The sequence below is a fragment of the Haliotis rufescens genome, unplaced genomic scaffold (genome assembly GCF_023055435.1).
Source record: "Haliotis rufescens isolate VD_foot unplaced genomic scaffold, xgHalRufe1.0.p SCAF_17, whole genome shotgun sequence".
In the NCBI taxonomy this organism is placed as follows: Eukaryota; Metazoa; Mollusca; class Gastropoda; order Lepetellida; family Haliotidae; genus Haliotis; species Haliotis rufescens.
In genome coordinates this window covers 1,689,868-1,708,826 of record NW_025963857.1, presented here as the reverse complement: position 1 = coordinate 1,708,826, position 18,959 = coordinate 1,689,868, and the positions used below count along the sequence as shown (strand labels likewise).

The 18,959-nt window shown below is 40.5% G+C and overlaps 1 protein-coding gene and 1 long non-coding RNA gene across 5 annotated transcripts in view; one reads left to right on the top strand and one right to left on the bottom strand.

Annotated features, from left to right (window-relative positions):
- LOC124150278 (phagosome assembly factor 1-like) overlaps positions 1–2,886 on the bottom strand; it is a 62,245-nt gene extending 59,359 nt beyond the window's left edge. For 3 of the 4 annotated variants that reach the window (XM_046522285.2, XM_046522362.2, XM_046522437.2), the window contains exon 1: positions 2,675–2,886. In XM_046522285.2, the coding sequence (XP_046378241.1) occupies positions 2,675–2,738 (64 nt within the window). In that variant the 5' untranslated portion in view covers positions 2,739–2,886. The remainder of the gene's footprint in view (positions 1–2,674) is intronic. The other variant, XM_046522494.2, reaches the window with a different exon arrangement.
- Positions 2,887–2,908: 22 nt separating this feature from the next.
- The window catches only part of LOC124125420, a 30,199-nt gene continuing 14,148 nt past the window's right edge, over positions 2,909–18,959 (top strand). The window contains exons 1-2 of the long non-coding RNA XR_006859641.1: positions 2,909–2,942; positions 6,176–6,259. This is a non-coding gene — a long non-coding RNA (uncharacterized LOC124125420). The remainder of the gene's footprint in view (positions 2,943–6,175; positions 6,260–18,959) is intronic.

Here is an 18,959-nt window from a genome sequence, read left to right as displayed (position 1 = left end):
TAAGATGATCAAATGTTGATGATTGATGAATGTTGAATGTTGTTGAATGTTGATGATCAAATCATCCTCGGTAAATAAGGCAAGTACACATAGCCTGGACATGATATACATGGGAATTGGGATGCATATTATTATGCAGAGGTATCGACTAATTACATAAATAACATAATGCTAATTACCTTCAATAAACTCTCATGAACAATCCCTCTTATAATTACTTATTCCAACAGATGATATAAGGTTTAATTAATTGTTGGTGAAGTAACTGGATACTTGAGCATTGTTGAAGTATGACTGTTGCCTGATTGAAAATCAATCTATTATCCAAGGTCCAATCATTGCGTGTTGATAATGACCAGTAACATCACAGACACTTGACAGTTTCCGGGATAGTGTGTTTACGACACCACTTCTTTGCTTTGATTGGTAGATAAGTTTATCCATCATTTGTTCATGCATATTGTAAAAGTGATGGCCGATGTTTCATTTTTGATAATAATCAGATATGACAATGGTAGAAATATATCTTAATTGAAGGGACAAGGGGGAGTGCTGATCATTCGAAAGCCGAACTTCCGATCGCTGATCCTTATTGTGAGAGTGTTGATCCTTGAAAGCAAGATTCTTTGAACGTGAATCATGTGAGCGCCAATGGAGACAATTCCCATGGCCACGACCCTTAGAGTGGCGAACTGGTGATTGAGAACAACAAGTCGTAGACGATGAAAAGGAGCAAGCTTCTCCGCTTTGAACTGGAGGATCGTAGTGTAGTAGTCTTACCACAAAGAAACAAAACTGTATTCTCTCACACACAAACACGTCACAACTGTTGGACGACTAAAAAGAGAAGGATGTGGCAGGGGAAAGTATGTAAGCTTGGGTAGGTCACAGGGCACAGGACTTCAGTGCAGGACCCTATTGTTTGGGTGGCGACCATGGTGATGCTAGGATGTGTCCAGGTGAATTGTTTTTTAGAAGCTGGAAAATTTATTCAAGCATTTTCCACATAAGGATCAAAAGAAGAAGGAAAAAATGCATAGTGTGAGATAGGATAAGTTAAAAAATATACAGTTATCAACATGAAGTTTGAAAATGTTGTATTTAGTCACTGATGGCAGAATATGAATAAATATGACTTTCACAAACCTTTAATCCACAAGTAGTAGCCTATTAGTGCTATTGTTTTCAGTGTTTTGTTACTTAAACAAAACATGCTGACTGACACCACTCAAGTGTTACACACAAACATGTGAATAGAGGGCTTTCATTGAAATACATACCCATGTGGTTAAGGGTTACTGGAATGGTAAGCATTTTTTTCAATGATGAATGAGAGGTGTATAGGATAGGGGATATACTGAGGTGTATAGGATAGGGGTTGTGCACTAGAAAAGAAGAAGGTTGCAGAGAAGATAGAATAGCAGTATCTAAACTAAGTCAAGAATTGACCATATTTTGTTTATCTTTACACTTGTCTGATGTATAAAATTTATTTTTCTAAGATGATCAAATGTTGATGATTGATGAATGTTGAATGTTGTTGAATGTTGATGATCAAATCATCCTCGGTAAATAAGGCAAGTACACATAGCCTGGACATGATATACATGGGAATTGGGATGCATATTATTATGCAGAGGTATCGACCAATTACATAAATAACATAATGCTAATTACCTTCAATAAACTCTCATGAACAATCCCTCTTATAATTACTTATTCCAACAGATGATATAAGGTTTAATTAATTGTTGGTGAAGTAACTGGATACTTGAGCATTGTTGAAGTATGACTGTTGCCTGATTGAAAATCAATCTATTATCCAAGGTCCAATCATTGCGTGTTGATAATGACCACTAACATCACAGACACTTGACAGTTTCCGGGATAGTGTGTTTACGAAACCACTTCTTTGCTTTGATTGGTAGATAAGTTTATCCATCATTTGTTCATGCATATTGTAAAAGTGATGGCCGATGTTTCATTTTTGATAATAATCAGATATGACAATGGTAGAAATATATCTTAATTGAAGGGACAAGGATTCTTAAACAAACGTAGAAACAAATCGTCTTCAGATCCAGGGATGACAGCATATAAAGTTGATTCTCAATGTGTCCCAAATATAGTCAAGGGTATGTATGTGTATCAAGGCAGTTCCCAATCATTTGATTCTGACAAGTGAAGTGACAGTTTATACAGATGAGACAAAAAGTGTTGCTTCTGCATTCAAACCATTTTTTTAGAGCTTAAATATGTCATTTCATAACAAATAGTCAGGTCACATAAATTGAGACAGGTCAGCTGTATCTATGAATATATACAACTACATATACATGACAGTGCAAACCTAAACATTTGCCCCCTGCACGCACAATTTTTATTCGACATATTTTGACGACAAGTGCCCTGTTTGCCCACTGTCCCAGTAAATCAGCTGATTGGTGCAAACATTGTTTACATTCAACTGGTTCAATGGCAACACCTAGATTTTCCGTTGTTTCATGACAGAACACACAGCGTTAAAACCGTATAGTTTCACTCATATGTAAATTACAATGACACTGTATATATACACCACATTTGTTCAAAATATAGGTTTTGATGATGGTGTATGATAGTTCTTCTGATGACGTTATGTGCATAAATAGGTTAGATAAACGACTCAACTTACCAAGAACGAACTCCCATTGCTCGTTTCCTAGAGATCTTTCTGGTACTACCTCTAGGTCGAGCATGATGAATTACAGTTAGACTAACTTTCTGACGGTCATTTATTCTATCAGGACGCAGATTTCTCTTGCTATGATGCTATATCAGCAAGTGTTTACATTCAGCGAAATATCTGAACGCCATTTTTGTTTTGCTGCACACAACGCATGCGCGAATCGATTCACTTCCTGTCAGTCGCCTTCAAAGATTTGCGTCGTCTGCTTCGAAATGTAGGTCTATCTGATAATTCGGTCACAAACACTCACATAAAACAACACGACTGCGCATGCCCGAAATGTAATCTGCCCATTGTAGTTTAGCATACTGGCTGTATTCTGAAGCATGTATAATATTTGACCTGTTTGGGGATCAGTGTGTGACGTGGTCCCCGACGTGTTCATGCCATCAACCTCAGGATTACCTAGACTCAGTCACTTACAATTCGACGTCATATATCCCCGTGTTATGGGTTTTCGGACGCGCAAGAAACATTCGCAGATTTCTCTCATATCACATGAACAACTGTACAACATCCCGTTCACTTATAAAAGACAACTTTCTCATAACAACAAGCCATCATCCGAGCATTAAAAAATCTCTGTGTGATGCTACACCGCCTGTTAGAGCGCGACTAGTCGCGATCAACATGGCCGTATGATGTCCGAAAACCTATGATCCGACGATAGCTGAAACAGATTTCATAATGTGACGTAAATACTCAGGGAACAGTCTTCTAAATATTGGTAAAACATTAACGCAATCAAGAATGCACAGCTGCACACAAATAAAAACATGTTTTATTGACCCATGTCCAAATAAACATGTTTGACCCATGTTAAAATAAACATGATTTATTGACCCATGTACAAATAAACACGTTTTATTGACCCATGTAAAAATAAACATGTTTGACCCATGTAGCCCTACAAAAAACAAGTTTTACTGACCCATGTACAAATAAACATCTATGGCCAATGTAGGCCTACAAATAAACATGTTATATTGACCCATGTACAATTCAACATGTTTTATTGACCCATGTACAAATAAACATGTTTGACCCATGTACAAATCAACATGGTTTATTGACGCATGTACAAATCAACATGTTTTACTGACCAATGTACAAATCAACATGGTTTATTGACCCATGTACAAATCAACATGTTTTATTGACGCATGTACAAATCAACATGTTTTACTGACCAATGTACAAATCAACATGGTTTATTGACCCATGTACAAATGAACATGTTTGACCCATGTAGGCCTACAAATAAACATGTTTTGTTTACTCATGTACAGATAAACGTATATTTTATTAACCCACGTATATACTTCGGCCTGTATAGGCCTACTGTAACGTACAGCTGCGAATTCCTGTGCCTGAATTAATGTCAATCTTTAAAATAAATACAATTAGAAACTGGAAAAGTAACAAAATGGTACCGTAGATTCTGAAGCCATACGACCTAATTTTTCAGCTGAGATTTCGACCGCCATGATTAAGTGATAACGTGAAGTCTGATATGTATAAATTATTGTTTACTGCGTGCGTAGTATACAATATAAAATATATACAGCAGGTGACTAGTCTGACGCTATGGCATATATATTGCTTTACATATAGAATACACATCTATTTCCTATTGTGATGGTATCATGTTATGTGAAAGTATTACTGGCGATCGAATTATTTCTCCCCAGATGTTTGTTTCATAGACTCACGAACCTCGACTCTTTTTTTAAATACATAAAACGAAAACGAGCTTACCCTTTCTTTCCGATCCTCGATTATCTATTGTATTGTATAAACATTCTCATAAACATGTATCATAATAGAATGGAGATATGATACAATGAATAATCGAGTATGGACCAAACAAGGGTTCGAATTTTCCCTGAAGCATTAGGAGATAGATCTACATAATATATGCTACTCCGCTTTAGATATCTTTCCATGATATTCAAAACTAATTCTCATAATGTCACGTGTAGACCCATGTTCAAATAGAATGACACATCCGATTTCCCTCTCCAAAGTTGAGCAGTATATACACGGGAAAAGCGGGCCAAGTCCCCCTGGAAGAATGCATGTTTTTGTTTTTAGCACCCCCACGCCATGTCACCACCCTTCAACCCCTGCCTGACAACCCCCATACCACCCTACCCCACACAACCCCGTTCGTATGAAATATGTCATGTTTTGTGACCCTTCCCTATAACTATCGCATCTGTATGCATGCAACAAAAGCCAACCCAAACGTTAATTATACACCTAATGGGAGATGTGTCACAAAATATCCCTTATCATCAACTCCATCACATCTGACCTAACAACCGACAAAGAGATACAGTTTAAAGTGAAATACATGTAACAGTTAACAATTATATAATTTTTTTTTATATCTATTACCTGCAACAGCAAGACACATTAGTTGTTCGAGACACCTATTAACGTCAAGCATGTTAAATCACTTGGGGTTTTTTCTTGTTAGCTAACCTGGTCATGCAATTTATCTTAATTCTCTGTACAGAGTTGCGTTCCTTAGATGTGCCAGAACCCTATGATCGTCGGTTCAAATCCCGGTTCGCCCTGATTATGTATGTTTCTGTCGTCAGCAACATACCCGAGAACGTGGGTTTTACCAAAGTGTAAACGTGAAACTGAGATATGGTTTCTTTGTTATGGGGATTACCGTGTAGGCTGTAGATAATGAAGATCATACACGTTAAACCCGTAAAGATCCGGGGTAGAATAGGTCTTCAGCAACCCATGCTTGCGGTAAAAGGCGACTAGGCTTGTCGTAAGAGGCGACTAACGGGATCGGGTGGTCAGGCTTGCTGACTTGGTTGCTGCATGTCATCGTATCCTAATTGCGTAGATCGATGCTCACAATGTCAATCACTGGATTGTCTGGTCCAAACTCGATTATTTTCAGACCGCCGTCATATAGACGAAATATTGCTCAGTGCGGCGTTAAACAACAAATATACAAACAAACATTAACGTTAAGTTAGAAGATGGATAATGATTTGTGTGAATGACACGATTCAACCCTTTTAGTCTGCCAACCGACCCGAGCCTGAATGGCACTGCTTGTTCGTCTTTCGTTGTTCGGAAACATAATCAGTGCTCTGAAACCGCACTCGGGACCAATTTTCATAATGGTCACCAAAGCCGCCATATTGGAATGTGAGAGAGTGTGTGAGCGAATGATGTTTGCCCCACATCTTCAAGTTATATTACGGTGGCCTATTTATATTAGTGTGGTTGGTAGCAATAAGGTTTCATTTGTGATTTGATATCGATGGGTGTATTACATACAACAAGCTAATAGGTGATTTGAATTTCATTTGCCATTGTCTGTCGTCAGTATTATTAACATACATACTGCACTTTCATGAGCACCGATCCACTGGGGCATGACGACACATTGTGACAATACAACTCTTATTCCAGGTGTCTCCCACATGGGCGTCGAGGACCGAAACTCAACGGAATCCCCACGGTGAACAATATTGGAAAGAGTATCATCAAAATACGGTATGTAAACTTAATGATAGTTTCTAGCTATTACCGGCAACTGTCCAGTTACAGGAAATTCTAGGTAATCGAATTGGAGATATCCTGATAGATATAAAAATAATATCCAGCGGTAGAAACTAACAGGTTTTTTTGTCCACTAGTCCTTATAATGATAACATATAGCAAAACCTTTAAAAAAGGAAAATTTCTACTAGTCCTTATGATAGCTTAACTATTGGGCAGTTTGGCAAGGACTACGGGACTAGTGCCAATTTCTACCGCTGATAACTCGACATTTTTCAGGTTTGATCCCATTTCTGATTCAGACTGGCATCCCCTCTAAAAAAACTACTAATTTGCAATCATGCTTGTGGCTTCTATAACCACCACCTACATGGTAGATCGAACAGAAAACAATGGTGATATTACTGGCATAATGCTGGTTTGAAGTGTGTTGAACGAAGCGTTACAACTATGGAAGGTGAGCTACACAACACCCGCTATATTGTCATACTGTTCGTTTTTCTGGTTGATATTAGGCATGATTTATTTTCGCAGAGTAATCAGTATCAACATATCTCATAAACTTCCGCCACAATTACAGCCACCCCTATCCCTCATGACTCTGTTAATCAGACACCATACCGAGAACATGCAAGCATCGTTCCGGTCTCAATTCAAACCTTCGCCACAGGGTCCAGGCACATACATTCGGTTTTTCTTCTCAATCCTGTATATGAAACATGTGTGGTTTAATCTGTATTTTCTTTCAAGGTTTAATGATACACTGAAGGGCACAGCAAGGGGCCACAATTCGCTGTGCAGAGTTGCGTCCCTTGGGCATATGAGAACCCTACAGTCGCGCGAGTGACAGATTCGCACTGATCATGCGTGTTAGTTTGTCAACACCATGCCCGTGATCGTGGGTTTCACCAATGTGGTAATACCGTCATCACGTATGGTTCTCCTTCCACATCAAGCTCACACCTCGTGATATTACATTTCGTGCAAAACTGTTCAAAGCGGTGGAAATCAAATTCACTAGGTTTGGAAACGTGGCAGTTCGTGTTTAATGAACGTCAGTTTCGCATTTGTTTGACTGGCTTCTCATCCAATGGAAAGTCCGTTTCCGAAGATGTCGATGTACCGCTAAAGATCCGTGATTTGGTCAATATTTAATACATTAAAATGCATATACCGTTTAGGTGAATGTGTTTGTTTGCTTGTTGTTTAACGCCGCACTAAAATATATTCCAGCTATATGACGACGGGTAGGTGAATGCGACGAAGTAATACAAACTTGAACAAACGAAACTGTAGTGCAAAAGATACATATAGTCTTAAAGACATGGATTTGCCTCGAGTTTAAATATATTTCAGTTTTGGATAAGATTTATCACTACCAAAAGATAACGTTTGTTCAGCGAGATTGGAAAAATCGGAAACCCACTCACATCCGAATTTGGAATCTTAGGTTCTTGTAGCCTGAAGGGACAACCTCACAGTGTGACATATTGGGGCTGCAGATGATGCGATATTTTTTTTTGCCCCAATCCTCAAAATTTATAGCTCTTTCAAAACAAAATGACACAATCGATAACGATTATTACAAAAATTGCACGCTTTATTGGCTCACAAAAGGCCAGGGGACGCGGAGGGTGTAGGAACAGTCATTGAATAGACTCTACAGGAAACCATAGCAAGCCCCACACCCAGAGGGCTGTGGGTGATGGCGGAGTTTGGGCAGAAATCGGTACAAACGCCATGACCCCGAGGTATCTACAACAGTTGTGTTTTATGTTATTGCAGCATCGCGGATTGTATTGAACGCAACAACCACTTTTGTTTTCCTACGGACCAGAACCGTGTTATACAGAGGGTTTGGTTTCAGCGCGTAGCAGGTAGCGCTGTCTGTTGTTGAACCGCCATCTTAGCACATCTTTAGTAACAGCTAGTCCGTATTCATTTTAATGTGTTTAACTTGCAGTCTTATAACTGGATATTCTGACAATTTATGTATTTTGTATTGCATCTCCAGTCATCCACGTAAATGAAACTTGGATGACTATCATGCATGTGCTGGATCTCGTTTTACTGACAACTTTACCACTGGGATTAAGGTGACAGCGCCATGTTGTAAGATGCGACTATGCTACACAGTCTTTGTATAGTTCCACATGGACCATGTGTAAAACTGAGATGCTGTTCTGTGTAATAAGTATAATTATTCATTAACCGTAAGATTGATATTCATCATGCAATTTGAGTTAGCTTACAAAACAATGGGTTTTGCATGATGTAGCCCATGTTTGATGGTGGCTAAAATGAGACAAATAAGAAATGGTTATTCGATGGTGATACGGGTAGCATAATTGCGTTTTCAGCCCAGTAACGTTTTGATAACGTTTGAAATGTCTATTGTGTTTGTTGTTGTAATAAACAAGTGTATACTTTCTTTTGCCCGGCAGTTTAGTACCCCTTGAACATCACGTTGCTTTGGATTGAGTGATCCGCGACTGTCGTGTGTGTATCATGTCTTTCTTATCGAGCGTGTATAGAATATATTACATCTCTATTTTGTTATATTTATCATAATAATTGGTACTACCTCCGTGGTGTAGTGGATAAGGCGTCTACCCGGAGAGCGGAAGGTCGATGGTTCGATCCCATGGAACCAAAAGACGTTAAGATAGTATACTTATTGTTACCCTGCCTGGCGTTCGACTTTAAACTTAAAAGAAGGACTATAGTCGGCTCGGAGTCAGTAGTCTATGAGGCGTCACGTTTGTTAAGAGTCTGCGTGACTTGATTTCAGCTGGTCATAACGTTACGAAGTGCAGAGTTCGATCTACACAGATCGACAAATTTAGACAAGGTAACAATTCCGGCATATTTCGACCAAACTGAACTGTTTTAAATTGGAGAAAGGACCCAAACCGCAGAGGTCTACAAACACCGATTATGGAAACTGATCCCGCTTGGCTGGCGTCCTTGCAAAACTGTTTCACAATACATATCTCCAAAGTTGCCCAAACTTTCAAACGTCTCAGCTACGTCCAAGTTAGACATGGATTTCAGTGTATTGGACTGTTGCTTTGATAATGATAACACTTATCCAAGTAGTTTCCCCACATTCTGACTCGATCGTCGATTGACAAGGGCGACGCCATGTTTGTTTGGAAACAATGAGAGTACCTACTTGACTTTTAATTCTTGCATCTACATCCGTATATGACCCCAACGGATACCTTGTTTATCCGTTGGCTTATCCAGCAGAGACACCTACGCATTATAGGATAGATATATATATGTATTGACTATTATCGTATTTGAAATTGCGTTTTCTATTTGCGGTACCGGCACTTGACTTGCAATTCATATTGACTGGGCTCCCGTCTACCTAAACTCGTAAAACTAAAAACACTAAGCTAGCGTCGCGTACCAACAGTGGAACCAGTTTTCAATTCATTTTGTTTAGGGGTTGTTTCCCATCGTGTAAATATTGCATGATTGTCAAATATCAACATGCTTCAAAACAAAAAAATCGTAGATACAATGATTTTATTATCAGCACACCGGCATAAATTGATCAAGGAACATTATAGCCCACTTCATGACCAAGCCTAGAATAACACATGCTTCACGAGACAAATGTTCCTAAATATTGAGTCGAGACAACGCAATTCTACAGTAATTTATTGATCAAATCGGATAAATTTTTGTGATCACCAAATCATATCATACATATCTAAAGTGGAACCAAGTCATTGTTCCAAGCCCCACGCTCTATCACATCCTTGGCCTCTCCAGGTGGTATACATGCGACCTACGGTACAAGAATAACAAAAAAAAAAAAAATATAATAAGAAAAATATGATATGTCTCCTCCCATAACCCTAAGCAGTGGTAGTAAAGTAAATGTGAGCTTCATATAGCAGACAATTCTCCCCTCCAAGGTCACGTGCCACGCCTCCCTTCGACCTCCACCACCCCCTAGCTTTACCCAACGTCAACCATCAGACTCGGGTCGACACGGTGCCAGCTATGTAACATACAGCGTCTTGACATAATGGCGCAGCATAATTGTCAATGGGGCGGGTATTAGTCAGAGCAGCGGTCATTACCGTGGCTACTTATGATCCCCGTTACCCTCAGGCAATCGGGTTTGTTCATTGCCGGATATACATTATATTTTATTTCAGTGTTACATCGCGTTTGGATGAAATCTGGATGATGTATGACGACTTTGAGCACGCCCGTTATCAAAACTATCCATGTAATCATACAACGGACACACGCTATACTCCGGCTCAGTCCTGGTTGGTATTTCGGCTACCATTGTTTCTTTTCGTATCGCCCCAGGGTGAAACTCGATTCACTTTGTTTAATGCCTGATGCTGTATGATTTTTATCGATTGCTAGGTATGACAAAAATGAATTATTGTTTATAGTCAAATATTCTTTTCGAACGGAGGTAAAAGATTATTGCCACGGCATTGCGACGGCGATTATACCCTGAGGTACCGCGCAGCCGTAGAATTACCCTAATGCCTTGGCGTTCTGACACTGTACATAAGTCCGTGGTATCCCAGGCGTTAGGTCCCTTTGACAACGCTCTCAATAATTTTCGGTTTAACCACGGGGAACTCACTTGTTCGTATTTAACCTGAAAGGGGGGAATTTCATCAGTCACAAAGATTTTTGACACATAAGGCATAATTTTATCGCTATTATATGACTGGGACTCATGCGACGCTGTCCTCACATGTCCAGTATTAAGGAAACCATTGAGAGGGACTAATTGTTTTTTGAATTGGTTTTTATCGTGTTTCGAACATTGCAATTCATACCTAAAATCATTCACGACTTGTTGTAATTGAAGGATCATTGTGAATCAAGTTACAAGGAACATTAATTCTTATTTGAAGATTTTTTTTCTTGATGTTCATTGTATTTAAATGAATTAGAGGAAATAATATTTAGCTATAGACGAAGTGAAGTCTGTAATTTGGCCAAGTTATGAATTATGTGTATGATGGGGCGTGCCCTTTGTGAGAGAAACATATGTGCTTCTGTTGTTTAAAAGCTATATTCTTTGCAACATGCACGCGTTCTAAAATTCATAATTCTAAAAGTTGTGTTAGAACACCACTAATATGTTAATTCATAAAAAATCTTTTGAAATCTAGCGACATGAATCGAATAATACTAAACATGTATCCCGCCGTGGCATTCTTCAATGATAATGTAGTCATATAAAAATATGGTAATATGAACATGAAATAACATTAAATGTCTCTCCATCAAACATTGTTGTTTGTGCTGTCATGCCTATATCATAAATACTGGACCATTAGAAGTATACTGACCAAACAATTACAGACGTTACCATAACGTTACTTGTTTAAACATTCGCCGAAACACTGCAGACTTAAAGTCCAAAACACAACTGTAATACCCGCATCAAATACGTCACCATCGAATAACCCGGCAGTATATATTTTTTTCATTTCTGCCGGGGCCCTGTACTAAGTTTTAACCATGTACACATCGATTTCTTCCAACTAAACTTTCAAACTCTTTCTAATATTCTGACATAAAACTTTAAATCCTCATTCTTCCTACTTGGAGAGTAACTGTAAATGAAAACATATTACCAAAATAAATCAAGACATGGCATACATGTATGTCAAACCATTTTTTACTTTCAGTTATCACATAATGAAGGCTTATAGACCTTATACGGATTGCTTTTACTTTAAACAATGAAACCCGATTAGTTATGAACCTGCATAGTCCGGAAACTCCGTATACCGGGAGATCTAACTGGAAACATTGACGTATCGAAAGCATATATTCTGTTTCATTATCCGCAGGAGCTAGCTCACTGTGAACAGTGCCGTGTGGGACGTATGCGGGATTTCATTGTAGTCTTGATGGCCAAATTGCGCACCACACCAAGTGGACAAGGTATATAGGGACCATTTTTGGCTGACGGTATCTGCATAATAAAAAGGTAAAAAAGAAAACCTTCAGAAATGTTGAGAAAGTCATCGGATCTGTTTATATGAATGAAAATTAGATTTTTTTCGCTTACATTTTTGCGCTTTTTTAAATATTTGAACACGTGCAGGTCTTTGATACAAGCTGAATATTTTTGGAGATGTCAATAAACACAGTATTAACATATGGCAATAAACACTGTACTAACATATGGCAATAAACAAAGTACTAGCATATGGCAATAAACACAGTACTAACATCTTGTCAATATGTCGACACTGTCTTGACGTTTGAAACGTCGTTCGTTTTTTACTCATTTTAGACACCGTTATGTCATTAATATGTTAAGTCCAACACTTCAATGTGTGAAAAAAAGAACACTTGTCTATTTAAATGTCTAATAAGTTTTATCCCAATATTACAAAGTCTAACGTAACCTTATCCCCTACTCGTCCGTTGGAATGAGATTGTCTCAGTGTCCGCAATACAGAGATCAGGGTAGAACCGAGAGTATTCTTTACAGGAATACCTGAACAGAATACACTCCGCCGAAATTGTCTATTTAAATGTCTAATAAGTTTTATCCCAATATTACAAAGTCTAACGTAATATCCCCTACTCGTCCGTTAGAATGAGATTGTCTCAGTGTCCGCAATACAGAGATCAGGGTAGAACCGAGAGTATTCTTTACAGGAATACCTGATCAGAACACCACTCTGCTGAAATTGTGGATATTTGGACATCTATTTTTATCGCTTGTCATAGCAGAAATACCTCAGTCGACTTGTCTCACCTACAGCATTGTGTTGTGTACCTGTTGTGTTTATATTCGACAGGTCGAACAATATTGCAAAATGTCCACTTTCTACAGGAAATGATGCTGTAGTGCAGCATTTCCTGTGGTTGATGTTTTTTTGTCACGTGATGGTACCTGCCATCGCGTGCATCTAAATCTGGTGATTATATGATTATATACCACTGCTGTGTGGTATGTGTCACTTAAGTCTACACATGTTATTAAGTGCAGCTGCTGATGTTATTTAGTCAGTGGTTAGGTCCATCTCCGATATGTAGGTGTCTTACAAGAGCTATTCACCTCGGTGCAGATACACATTAGCTTTCACTTCTCCGAGGAATCGAATGAAACTACCCAATGGTTAAAGTATTTTGAGGCCTAGAAGGGATTCCCTACAGTCAGAATGTGTAGTTAAGCTGTGTTGAACATTGTCGCTAATAGTTCTGGATCCGTTTGTCAGTCTTCTTTAATGGCTTCTGTCTAGTGGACATTCCGGGACAGGGAACACCTTGCGAGCTCCGCCTGGTCATGCATTTCTAGACTAAAATAATTAGATGCAGATATTCTGCAGCCATTGCGCTAAACGAGAGAGAGAGAGAGAGAGAGAGAGAGAGAGAGAGAGAGAGAGGTTTCTTTTTGTGATGCCAGACTGAACAAAGAATCGCGACGTCACAGATCTGAGGACAAAAATGCTCGAACCTTCGCACACCCATATCTCGATCGTGATACCTCGAACGTTCGCCAGAATAGAACCCTTCATACGCAGCCAGCCACACCACATATGCATTCAGTCTTTCGATGAATCTGTTTCCACACCTGGAATATCCTTTTACTTTGCCGAAACTTGCCACGTCGGGGAAATTCATGGTACAGTAAACTTATTTTTCAGTCCCGGCCATTTGCTGTATATATGCTTATAACGGTTATTACGAACTAAAATTAGTGGTCCCCTTGAGTTCGTTATAACCGTAGTTTACTCTATATGACCGAGAGTTATTCAGTGTCTGTACGTATACACAACAGTTTCAAGATTCGACATATTTTAGTGTACCCATATCTGCAATGAGTGTAATCAGTTGTATTCATAGGTCTACACGGGTCCTTGTATTGCTGTGGTGAGTTCGTTAGGTAGTGTATATAGTACAAAGAAATAAGAGAACCACTATCCACTGTCAACAGCGTCCCGGGCGCTCGTGCTTCCGCGGTATGAGATTTGGATGAAGCAGACGCCATTGTTAACGTTGATCCGTGATTTCATCGAGATGTATTAGTTGCACGGGGAAGAAGAGGCCGCCGCCAGTTCGGGTGATGATCACATATACAAGACAATGTATGTGATTATCGTGACCTTGTTCAGGCACTACGCATGTTTCAGCGTCGGACCTTCTTCTCGTGTCCATTACTCGCCGCCGGCAGAGGGCGCTGGTGAGGATTAACTACATGTCGCGGTGTCATTTGATAATGTCGCAGAGTCGTCCATCCCACGAGCTGCACGTGTTGTAGTTGACCCGTATGTTTCATATAGACTGTAATAATCTCGTGTATCCACCCGAAATTACATTTAACATCATGTCACGTGCCCTTGGGACATGCGCCGTGCCCTCATAAAGATATTATACACCTATCTGAGGTTGATCCTATTAAATTATCTTTGCTGTTGGGTCGTGTCGTTCTTTGCACCTTACCATTGCGGTTTGTCATCTCGGGCCGACCAAAGCCACAGCTCAACACGCCATTGTTCTCGCAAGGCGATCTTCTGGAACTGCCGTGGCACCGTCGGCTCGCGACACAGATCGCCATGCAGCCTATGTAAGTGTATAGTGTTCAGGGATCAAGCGGTCGCCATCAGATATCTGACTTCATAGATAATAACGGTAAATACGGGTTCCTTAATGACGACTTCATTCTGGCTTTGTGGCAGTGGCGCTATACGCTTGTTCCATATCACGGCTGCCTGGAGGTGAGGAGTGTGTTATACTGCTTTTCACTCGTGTCAGAGCTAGTTATATATACTTCTCCACTTCTGATAAGGATATATTTTTATCTTGCAACAATAAAAGAAAAGAAAAAACGGTTCTCATATGTCAAGTTTATATTTAAATAGAATGACATATCTGAGGTCTTCAGCAACCCATTCTTGCCGTAAAAGGCGACTATGATTCTCGCAAGAGGCCACTAACGGGTTCGGGTGGTCAGGCTCGCTGACTTGGTTGATGCATGTCATCGTATCCCAATTGCGTGGATCGATGCTCATGATATCAACCACTGGATTTCGTGAAATGTCTGAATCTTATGCATTTCGTGAAATGACTGAAAAAATAGGAAAGCGATGTATAGTAAGTTATTGGGTAGTATGTGTAGCACTCAAGCCCCGTGGAAGCCGGCTTGAAATAGGTATCTAGCAATCTATGCATGTCACCAGAGGCAACAAACCATATCGGGACGTCATACTCTGCAAAATGTATGATGTATAATCGTGCCCTCTTCCAACGGCGCATGTCAATTACTGGATTGTCTGGTCCAGTCCGTCGTCTTAGAGCGAGACCGAGACCAGCGTTAAACAACAACCAAACTAAAATAATCCAGCATCTACGGTCTTTTCTTCGTCTTTTGGACCCATGAAGATCCGGGGTAGAATAGGTCCCTATGCTTGTCGTAAGAGGCGACTAACGGGATCGGGAGGTCAGGCTCGCTGACTTTGTTGTTGTGTGTCATCGTATCCCAACTGCGTGGATCGATGCTCATCATGTCAATCACTGGATTGTCTGATCCAGACTCTATTATTACAAGACCGCCGTCATATAGCTGGAATATTGCTGAGGGCGGCGTTAAACAAAAAACAAACCAAACCAAATCAAACCCCTACTTTGGAACTACCTTATAGTCCCGACGGCACTGTAAAACACTCCCTTGCGACTTGACACGCCTTGAAAATGTCGCCATTATCCCGTTACCTAGAAATAGATGTCGTTGAATGTTTTACTCTGTATGCAATAATACAGTAAAGTCCAGATTTCCTGTTGATGTCCATGCCAGTCCGGACAAACCAGTGATCGACAGCATTTCACGGCGCACCATCAGGTCACATTGGGGCCCTCTTCTGCCTCGGAATCCCGCATGGGGTTGTTGTATAGTATATGTGGCCATGCATGTATGTCTAAAGGTGGTCATAGCCGGACAAACTAAACATCTACATATTCAATGTAATTGTTGCCTTTCCGTTTTTGTTGTTATCAAAACAAAATCCGGGTCCATGATACCTACCTAATAGGTCTTCAACAACCCATGCATGCCGTAAAAGGCGACTATGCCTGTCGTAAAAGGCGACTAACGGGATCGGGTGGTCAGACTCGCTGACTTGGTTGATATATGGCATCGATCCCAATTGCGCTGATCGATGCTCATGATGTCAATCACTGGATTGTCTGGTCCAGACTCTATATTTTACAGACTGCCGTCATATAGCTGGAATATTGCTGAGTTCGGCGTTAATCAACAAACCAACCGACCGGCCAGCGTAAGACCAATTATGAATCGGAATCACCACGGGGCAGTATACCTAGGGTGGGAGTAATTGTTATTAGAATGTATGTAATGTGTGCGACATCCAAGAATATGTGTGTCACATCTACGACAGTGTTCCCAGTTCTGTGTCTAGTAACTGAGAGTCATAGAGTGAGCCGTTCGAAGCAGGGTTCGCCATGTCTTCCAAGCCGCTACACCCTTCAGTTTAGCGGAATCCATACTTAAAGTTCACGTTCGAGATAATAAAGTATACGTATATGTCGGTAAGTGAATAAAAATACGGTTGTGTGATTATGTTTACAGGAAAGTTAGGACCTTTAGCCAATCAGATGTGTCGGAAAAAACCCTGGTAATTCTGTGCACGTTTGTTGACGTTTTACCGTGTCTCACTGTCGCCCCGAGACACACAACAGCTGATAATGACATGAACGAATGAAGGAATACGGTTAACACAGTTGTTTTTTCATACCTTTCTGTCACTGAAAAAAGTATAACACGCCATTGTTGTAAATGATCAACAAATGCTTTTCGTCGGGTTAATAGTCTTGAAAACAATGTTAGATTATTACTACAATTTCAAAGACATGACGCAGACATCAGCTTTACAACATAACGTTCAAAAGAACCGACGACCCAACAACCGCGGATCACACACAGTAATTCAGATTCTGTGTTAGAAATGAACAACGAAATTAAGTGGTTATAAGGCATATCGCAGCAACGTGAGGTCCGTGCGTTCTGCTTCGTGGATTTCCCGTTTCGACTAATTAAAATTAACCTTTTGCCACAATCACACATGATCAAATATCAATAATTCACGTCATCGTGCATGCACATAATCTGCAGGACGTTCGCATTCCCAGCACGTGCATTTGTGGATGCACGTTCGTGTAGGCGGGTGAGCGTGCACCACCAGCGAAGCCGACATGCTCGTCTTTGTCAAACTGAAAGATCTGCATGGGCCATTTAGTCGACTTCAGGAAACCACAAACTATATGGAAAACCATGTTGAGATGATCAGTGGTGCGTGAAATACTATTAAACAAAACTACAACACAAGTCAAATTTAACTCGGCGAAAGAGGAAGCTTTGAAAGACACGTGGTCCTACAAGAAGGGATAGAAAGAGACTCGTGTCGGTGAAAGTTGTAGAAAAGGGAGCTACGGATATGTAGGTGGGCCAACAAACAGTATAGAACGAGCACCTGTTCTTGAACCACCGTGCGTGTCGTTGATAGGATAATTGTGTTTTAGCAGGTCGTTTTTTGTATTTCGTTTCTGTACTGTATGATGTTAGTATAAAACGGTTCCGAGGTAGGCTAATTGAAAATCCCCGTGTCAAACGGAAATGTTAATTGACTGAAGAAGTTGGAATATTACAGAACGTTAATGACTTGATACACGCGCTGATTGGGGCTCGCTCTTGCAATCTACGTTTAATTGGTAGTTTACACAACGGGGTTCATATATGTCCTTCAGAACAGAACAGAAGTGTTTTTTCATTAGATTACACAGTGATATAGAGGAACTGGCTTCTCATGTACACACAAACATACAAAAACGTCCATGTTTAACAGAACGGACGCATGCCATTGTCACAGTGTGTCGCTTTCTTCATAATTTTGTTCAGCTATTCCATGAGTTTTATTATTTGTATTGTATATTGTTATTTGGGTTCGTGTCAACTTTTATCTATATATGTGGCTTTTCGTCGTATCCCAATTGTGTAGATCGAACTGGAGCTCAATTCATCTCATGTATGTCTGACCTGGCGCCCGCACACCTCATGTATATCTAAGCTGGTGCCCGCACGCCTCATGTATGTCTGACCTGGTGCCCGCACACCTCATGTATGTCTGAGCTGGTGCCCGCACGCCTCATGTATGCCTGACCTGGTGCCCGCACACCTCATGTATGTCTGACCTGGTGCCCGCACGCCTCATGTATGTCTGACCTGGTGCCCGCACGCCTCATGTATGCCTGACCTGGTGCCCGCACACCTCATGTATATCCAAGCTGATGCCCGCACACATCATGTATGTGTCTGACCTGGTGCCCGCACACCTCATGTATATCTAAGCTGGTGCCCGCACACCTTATGTATGTCTGACCTGGTGCCCGCACACCTCATGTATATGTCTGACCTGGTGCCCACACACCTCATGTATATCTAAGCTGGTGCCCGCACACATCATGTATGTCTAAACTGGTGCCCGCACACCTCATGTATATCTGACCTGGTGCCCGCACACATCATGTAAATCTAAACTGGTGCCCGCACACCTCATGTTTATCTGACCTGGTGCCCGCACATCTCATGTATGTCTGAGCTGGTGCCTGCACACCTCATGTATGTCTGACCTGGTGCCCGCACACCTCATGTATGTCTGACCTG